The 8,277-nt window shown below is 45.7% G+C and overlaps 1 protein-coding gene across 1 annotated transcript; it reads left to right on the top strand.

Moving 5' to 3' along the window:
* The first annotated feature begins 331 nt into the window (after window positions 1-331).
* Window positions 332-7,967, top strand: LOC134213733 (circadian clock-controlled protein daywake-like). Its single transcript, XM_062693052.1, has 4 exons — window positions 332-552; window positions 6,835-7,075; window positions 7,200-7,333; window positions 7,403-7,967. The coding sequence occupies exons 1-4, from the start codon at window positions 489-491 to the stop codon at window positions 7,705-7,707; spliced, it is 744 nt and encodes a 247-aa protein (XP_062549036.1). The 5' UTR covers window positions 332-488; the 3' UTR covers window positions 7,708-7,967.
* Window positions 7,968-8,277: the final 310 nt, after the last annotated feature.

Below are 8,277 nucleotides of genomic sequence, written 5' to 3' on the forward strand. Positions count from 1 at the left end.
CACCTTATAATCGTTACCAGTGTGAGGTTGAGCACCTTTCCTACAATTCAAATCACTAGTTTCAATAAGGTGTTATTAAGACCGGGTCCATCTCAACGTATGATCGAACGATGACGTAGACTGCGAATGCTTAATTTACAGAGAAGCCGCAAACATAACGTCGTCACATCGTGCTCGAAGATGGCATCAACTGCGTGAGCATGGAAGATTATTCGCCGGCCGAGCAGCGCTGTCTTCTCGAGCTTGATCCTGGAGAGGGGTCGGTGCGGTCAAACCGTAGATGATCAAGTAGCAGACGATTGTCTCAAATGCTCATTAGAATTAGATTCCCATTTGCAGTGACAATCAGCGTACGTGCTCTACTCATCTGCTTGGTTCCGGTATAAATGAAGCTGCGGCGGGATCGGTTAGGATTAGTTTTTGATTAGGAATCATCTCGTTTGTCCGGTGATTTATCGTTAGCAAGTGGTTCGGAAGGATATTTGAAAATGAAGTTCTTGGCGGTTGGTGTTTTGGTGGTGCTTCATTTTGGTTGCGGCAGTGCAAGATTGGGTTCGTGTTAAAAATTGGTTAAATTGTGAATTTGCATACCAATGAGCAGGAAATCGTTAAAACCAGTGTTTGGTTACCTTGTTAAAGAAGATATTTGAACTACTAATAATATTGTAAAAGGGTGGCGTATAGAATGTTCAAAATAGACAAACCGTCAATTGTTCACACATTTAATTAAGCTCATTATATCTTGCTACATGATGCACTGTAGCAAGTGTGCGCATGTAATCAGTGATGATGTGCAACTTTGAAGAATGAATTAGTGCCTTTACTGGTCATTAACGGGCTGAATGGTATACGAACGTCATTTATACAATTGAATTTGAATTAAACCACAAAATTAGAAACATTTCAAATAATAAACAAAGCTTTTAAATTTTCCTATCTTTCAACTATAAGTGCTCATGTACTTCTTCTAAAATTCCGGCCCCTAGCTTAGGCTAGTTCGCCGACTGGCTTGCTGAGATCCACTGCTACGTTGCCTCGATCCCTCGGCGGAACGCAAACTTCCACACTCGAATCCTCCTGACTTCCCCCGGCGTCGAGGGTGGTCCACCAGTTCCAGTGAAGGAAAGTTCCGCACTGATGGTGCCCCGACTACTGGCGGCTATCGCAGGGGACGCTTTTGCGCATTGCGCCGACTTCGTCTTCGGGTTGCAGAGGTGGTTTCCGTGACAGTTCCCGTGGTGGATGACGTCTGCACTGGCGGTGCCCTACATACCCGAGGCACTTCCTTCTTCTTTCTTCTTTCTTCTTTCTTCAGCAGGTTGGCTGATCGAGTGCCGAAGGTGGTCCGACGATTCCGGTTGGCAGAAGACTTCCGGTTCACCGGCGCTCCGACGACCCGAGGCCAAACACTGCTCACTATGCTGGATTTTCCTCCGAGCCGACGCTTATTTGCTGGTCCCTTCTCCATCTAAGCTGCAGCTCTGACAGTATTTGCCTCACGACTCTGCTTACCACATTCCACGTATCTTCGTCGTGACACGTAACACTCTGCGATGTTATCCACGCTTAGGGCAGGCATTCCTCTACGTGCTTCCGCAAACCTCGGACAATCGAATAACACGTGCTCTGGAGTCTCCTCTACGTTGATACACGCCGGGCAGAATGGCGATGACGCATGGCCAAACCGGTGCAGATATTGGTGGGTCCACCTTCCATTATCCGCATTGTCCCACTCCTGCAGCCACTTCACCATAGAGTCCAGTCTCACCGCCTTCCTCACATTTCTGGTATCCCTCAGTTGGTAGCACTCGATATCCTCTGCTAAGGTTATGCAGATTGAAATCATCCCTGCGATAACGCAAACTGCCTCTGACGAAATGGTTCGGTACGCACTCGAATGGCCATTAGATGAAACACGCTATTCAACTTCCTACGATTACGTTTCGTCTTGAGCGCAGCTTCCCAGGATGGAACGCCGTACCTAAGTATTGAGGATGATACGGTCGCCAGAAGACGCCTACTGTTGCCATTCGGTCCGCCGACGTTCGGCATGATCCCTGCAAGCGCAGTGACCATCTTAGCCGCCTTCTCGCAGGAATAGTCGACATGAGTGTTGAAAACGGTCGTCGATCATCACTCCTAGATGTCTCAAAGCCTGCACGGACGGTATGTCGTGCTCTCCGACGATGATCTGCATTCGCTGTATGATTCGGCAGTTGCTGGCCAGCATCACTTCTGTTTTGTGGTGAACAAGCTGCAGCTTGACTCCATTCATCCAGTTTTCAACTGCGTGTCCGTCTCCGCCACCAGCATATCTATGTACCTCTTCCAGCGACTCTCCGGTTATCGTTAGAACGACATCATCCGCGAATCCGAAGATCTTCACGCCTTTGGACAGCTTCAGCTTTAGCACTCCGTTGTACATAACGTTCCATAGCATTGGACCAAGTATGGAGCCTTGCGGAACACCCGCCGTAACCCTAATCGACTTCTGCCCCGAGTTCGTATCGTAGACCAGAATCCGGTTTTTGAAGTAGCTCTTAAGGATTCTACACAAATAGCCAGGAACCCGCATTCCATGCAGCGCTACGGCGATGGCATCCCAGCTGGCACTGTTAAATGCGTTTTTGACGTCAATCGTTACTACGGCGCAGAACCGATTGCCGCACCTCTTTTTCTTGGATGCTTTCTCTGCAACTTCAACGACCGCCTTAATTGCATCCACCGTCGATTTTCCTTTTCGGAATCTAAACTGCTTCTCTGACAAGCCGATCTCGCCCTCCGTGAACTATGTCAGCCTATTAAGGATAATCCTTTCCAGAAGCTTCCCCAGTGTATACAGCAGGCATATGGGCCTATACGAAGCTGGACTGCCCAACGGTTTTCCTGGTTTCGGCAGTAACATCAGTTTCTGAATCTTCCACTTATTCGGAAAGTAGCCATCTGCTAGGCATTTCTGCAGCAAATCAAATCTGGAAACGCCAGTATCGCAGTTTTTAAAGTCACGCTTGGAATTCCATCCGGACCCGAGGCTTTCTTCTTCTTCAGACCTTACGCCACTGATGACAGCTCGTCGTTGGAGACTTGCATACCTGCAATGGTGACTCGGTCTTCATCTTCGTACGGTGCAGGCGGTCACATCGTAAAATCATGCTGCGGGGAAAGACCGTCTACAACGATCTTCAGCTTGTCCGGACACATCTTCGCTGGCGTCGCTGGACCTTTGATTTTCGTTATTGCCACACGATAAGCATTGCCACAAGGATCAGCATCAGCTTCTTGGCACAACTGCTTGAAGCATTTGGACTTGCTCACTTTGATCTCCCGTTTGAAAGTCGCTCTAGCTTCCCGGAAAACTATCTTACGCTCTTCTATTACCGTTTCAGACCTTGCCCTCTGAAAACGTCTCCTGGCCCTGAGACAGGCAGCACGAAGATTGGCAAGAGATTCGTTCCACCAGTAATTTGGGCGTCGGCTGTCCAATGGCTCCAGTTTCCTTGGCATCGACGCATCGCAAGCCCTCGCTAACGTTTCCATCAGTTCATCTGCTTCCAGATTTGTTGCGCCGCTGTCAACTCGAAGTGCTTCGATGAAAAGCTCCTTGTCAAAGTCCTTCGTCTTTCATCTTTACCCGGTAGTCCTTATACCTCTCCGCGTCGTCGGTGGCCGTGTTCCAACACTATACCGGATAGCTTGGTGATCACTATGAGTGTAGTCCTCACAAACTCTCCAGCTCATGTTTCCCACCAGCGACGGGCTGCAAAACGTCACGTCAATGATGGACTCCCTGCTGTCTCTGCGAAATGTACTAGCGGTACCTTCGTTGCACAGTCTGACTTCCAGCCTTGCAAGCGCCTCCAGCAAACTGTAACCTCTGGCGTTGGTCTTAACGGTTCCCCAATCCACTGCCCAAGCATTGAAGTCGCCTCCGATGATTACGGGTTTAAGGCCGATCAGCTTCTCCATGAGTGCATCCAGCATCCGGTTATACTGCTCTAAAGTCCACCGTGGGGGTGCGTAGCACACAGATAGAAAAGTTGTTGAAATTTACACGAAAGTAATGCACATAAATGGAATGCTAAAAAGAGCGTAAATTTTACCGATATTATTACCTGAATGTATGCAATTTGTATTGCATTATGCTACTTTTTATACTAATAAGTGTCATAATGCTATGTAAATTGCATACATTTAGGCCGAACTTGTTGGAAAAGATCCATGTACGCCGAGAATAGTGTAATTTTCCACGCCTTTATTATTTACGCGCTGATTAATTTTCATTATTTTTTTCTGTGCAGCTACACACGAAGATCCCGTTAATTTTGGCGACAACAAAACCTTTGTTAGAGCTGTCTACCACCTCTTGGATAGGGAATCTGCCCATCACTTGGATAGCCGCAATCCCCGTAGCATCCGCCACCCAGTTGCCGTTGTCAGAAGGGATCCGGTACGGCTCAGCAATAATTGCCACGTCGCACATTGCTTCTGTTGTCGACTGCCACAAGAGTTGCTGTGCGGTATCGCAATGATTGAGATTCAACTGGATGATTTCCATTAATCCCGGCCCGCCATCGCCTTCTTGTATGCAGGGCATTGGAAGCCACCCGTCGTATGGTCGTTTCCATCCTACGGTTTGCAGAGCAGGCATCTCGGTTGCTTCGTACAGTCCCTAGCAACGTGTCCTTCTTCGCCACATTTTCTACATAGATTGAATCTATCCGGGCCTTTGGAGTTTTACGCCTGGTGTCCAAACGCCATGCATTTTTAAGCATCGCCCCATCTCTTTGGTGACCCGCGGAGTGAGTCTCAACGGGCACTCCGACCATCCGACTTTCATCTTGCCCACCTCCACCTTTTGTTGGCAGCAACTGCTGGTAATCGTATCGCTGCTACTTGTGTACCACCGTACGCTTTCCTCAGCCGGATCGTCATCTGCACCTCACTCAGCATACATTGCGAGACAAGAGCCTCCCTCAGTTCGTCTTCCGACGTAATCTCGTCCAGGTCTCTGCACTCGACTACTGCCTCCTGTGTAAAAGCTCATACGTTTGCTTCACTGCCCAAGGAATTGGCGACGAGCTCCCGGAAGGCCGAGCTTTTGATTGTGATTTCTTTCTTCAGCTCGAACAGCACCTTCCCCTTCTGGGTACGCCTAGTCCTCACTACTTTCTCTCCCAAGTCCTTGAGATGCGGGGTTTCTCTCACTTTCCTTAAAATTGCTGCATACGTCGTCCTATCGCTCGCTTCGATGATCAGCCCTTGACCCTCTCCTGAGGAGATCGACGTTTTTCTTTCTTCTTCTTAAGAAAATTATTTTGAGCTTTTTAGTGGAATGTTTTCACTTGTCATAAGACGAGTTTGTACAATCCCATTGAATTCCACCACTTAATTGTATCTTGACAGATACGTATTTCGACCTCAACAGTAAGCCTCGAAGTCGAGTCAAGTACGAGACACTGAAGACGGCCTTACTGTTGAGGTCGAAATACGTATCTGTCAAGATACAATTAAGTGGTGGAATTCAATGGGATTGTACAAACTCGTCTTATGACAAGTTTCTTCTTCTGTTCTTTCTTCTTTTCCACAGTCACCTTCTGCTTCTTCCTCTTATCTCGCTGGCTTTCCACGGTTTGCCAATCATCGTTCTTGGTGCCATCCTTTAGTACGCTACCACAATCGTGCACGTTCCGCTGCTTCTGTGTAAAAAGTGAGAAGAGCAAAGCGAGTAGTGGGACGTCCCACTACTCACCTTGCGTTTCTTACTTTTGACAGTAAGAAGAAATAAATGAAGTGATGCCTCACTTCTCACTCCTCATTTTTCCCTTCTTGCTATAAAAAGTGAGAAGCGTAAAGTAAGTAGTGAGACGAATTGAGACCTCTCTCTTCTTGCTCCTAATTTCTCATTTTTCAAGTGTCCTATTCGGCCAAATGACCTATTCGGCAAAATGTTTTATTCGGCCAAATGTCCTATTCGGCCAAATGACCCTTTCAGCCTAATGACCCTTTCGACCAAATGACCGTTTCGGTCAAACGACGCTTTCGGCCAAATGACCCTTTCGGTAAAATGACCCTATCGTCCAAATAACCCTTTCGGCTAAATGATCCTTTGGGCCAAATGCCCTTTCGGTCAAATGACCCTTTCGGCCAAACGACTTTTTCAGCCAAACGATCTTTTCGACCAAATGACTTTCGGCCTAATAGTCTGCTCGTCCGAATGGTATGTTCGTCCAAACAATTTTCGTCCTAGTGGTATTCGGCCAAATGGCTTTCAGCCGAAATGGTTTCGGCCAAAAGACCCTTCCCCAATATTTTGATGGCAATCGCTATTGGAGCTCAGAATATATTAAACTTACTGTATAAATACGCATTGGTACTAACTTTTTCAAATAAATGAGTATATTTTTTTACACTTTGAGAATGGTGAAAAACTTGGTAAACAAAAATTCGTTTTTATTTTCACATTAAAAATAAATATTCCTTGGATCATAGGGGCTGCAACGATCGAATTTAAAGTTACAATGCAGTTACGCCCCTATGATTCTGAGCGCGAGATTAGTTTATAGTACAAAGTAGAGCTGTATATCAAGTTTTGTTTTACAGCACAAAACATTGTGTAATTGTAGAGTGTAAACTTGTATAGCCGTACACCTAGTCATTGGCAAATACACAATTTGAAAACTTACCCAAGCTAATTTAGCAAATGAGTTGCATTATGGTCATTAAAGCACCCATTTCATTGGTATGGAAAAGTAGGCCATTTTATCATTAAAACATGAACTGTAACCCAGGCCTACTATGGTTAGGAATTGCAAAAAATATATAATCCATTCATAGCACCAATTTTGACGGCTTGCTCGCGGAGCGACCCAAATTTCGAACGATGTGTCAAAGAGGTTGTAGAACGCATCCGACCGAACATTGCCGAGGGAAACTATGGAGAAGGCCAACCGAAGGCCCCTCTCCTGGAGCCGATCATGATCGACAAAATGAGCATCGACCACGGCCCAGGATTCCGGGCTAAACTTACCAACGTGACTATCAGGGGTGCCGGTGATTTCGTGGTTCGTCGAGTGAAGTAAGTGATCGACGAACAATAGAAAAAATTCTTAAATGATGAACCATCATTAAAGTCAGATTGAATACCATACAAGATTGATTGAGTCGATTATTCAAATATGTGTTTTTCATTGCAAATGTAGACTCAACATAGATGAGAGAATGTTCAACGTCAGCGTGAAGCTTCCCAAAATGATCGTCAACGGACAATACACTTTGGACATGAAGGTGCTACTGTTACGCATCTCCGGCCAGGGCGATTTCGATCTTATTCTCGGTAAGTGTCTCGCACGAGAATGCCACTCGGCAGCAAAACGAATTATCGTGTGATCTATTTCATCCCCAGACAATACAATTGCTAATATGCGGCTTAAGTACAACCTCAAGCCGGGACCGGGCGGGATGGAACTCGTTCAGTTCGAGCCGATTCAGGTTAAACTGCGCTACGATAAGGGAAGGTTCAATTTGCACAACCTGTTTAATGGAGATCCCACGCTCGGTCAGATCGGAAATAGCGCAATCAACGAGGATCCGCACGTGCTGCTGGATGAAGTGAAGCCGGCGTTTGAGGAAAGTCTGGCAAAACAGTTTACCGCTATGGCGAACAGCGCTGTGAGCGGAGCAACGGAGCTGGACATACTTCCTCTGTGATGTTAGATTAGAATAGTATATAACAGCCTACTTATTGTTTTTATATGTGTTTAGAGCAGTATTTCCCTAAGTCTTATTTTTCATTCTCATTTAATTGTTAAGGAATCAACAATTTTGCCTCAGTTAGTATTCAATTCCGAATAGAAAGGAAGAACTGTAGTTTTCATGATCTAGCGGAAGCATTGATCTAAAGAATCAATTATATCGAATTTTACAGTAAAAAAAAATAAGTCTCTGACTATGAATAAAGAAATACTGTTTTTACGGAAAAACTATCGCATGCTTTACATACAAACATATGTACATTGTTTATTTCTTTTTAAGAAAACTATTTTGAGCTTTTTAGTGGAATGACTTTGTCGAGACAAGTACGAGACACTGAAGACGACCTCACTAGTATTTTTTTTGTTAAATATCTTGGTTGTGCATAAGCACAGCACATGTTTCGAAATGGACAAATTGATATGAAGTTTGCGAAAAAGAATCCACGTGTCTTGGAGGGACTCGAACACTAACCTCCTACTCTCTAGATAGGTGTGATAACCCTTACACAACAAGACCACTTAAAGG

The sequence above is a fragment of the Armigeres subalbatus genome, chromosome 2 (genome assembly GCF_024139115.2).
Source record: "Armigeres subalbatus isolate Guangzhou_Male chromosome 2, GZ_Asu_2, whole genome shotgun sequence".
Lineage (NCBI taxonomy): Eukaryota > Metazoa > Arthropoda > Insecta > Diptera > Culicidae > Armigeres > Armigeres subalbatus.

Coding starts and splice junctions, on each gene's coding strand:
- LOC134213733 (XM_062693052.1), top strand. CDS start 489: ATGAAGTTCTTGGCGGTTGGTGTTTTGGTGGTGCTTCATTTTGGTTGC. Junction 553..6,834: donor TTGCGGCAGTGCAAGATTGG/GTTCGTGTTAAA, acceptor ATCCATTCATAG/CACCAATTTTGACGGCTTGC. Junction 7,334..7,402: donor CGATTTCGATCTTATTCTCG/GTAAGTGTCTCG, acceptor TTTCATCCCCAG/ACAATACAATTGCTAATATG.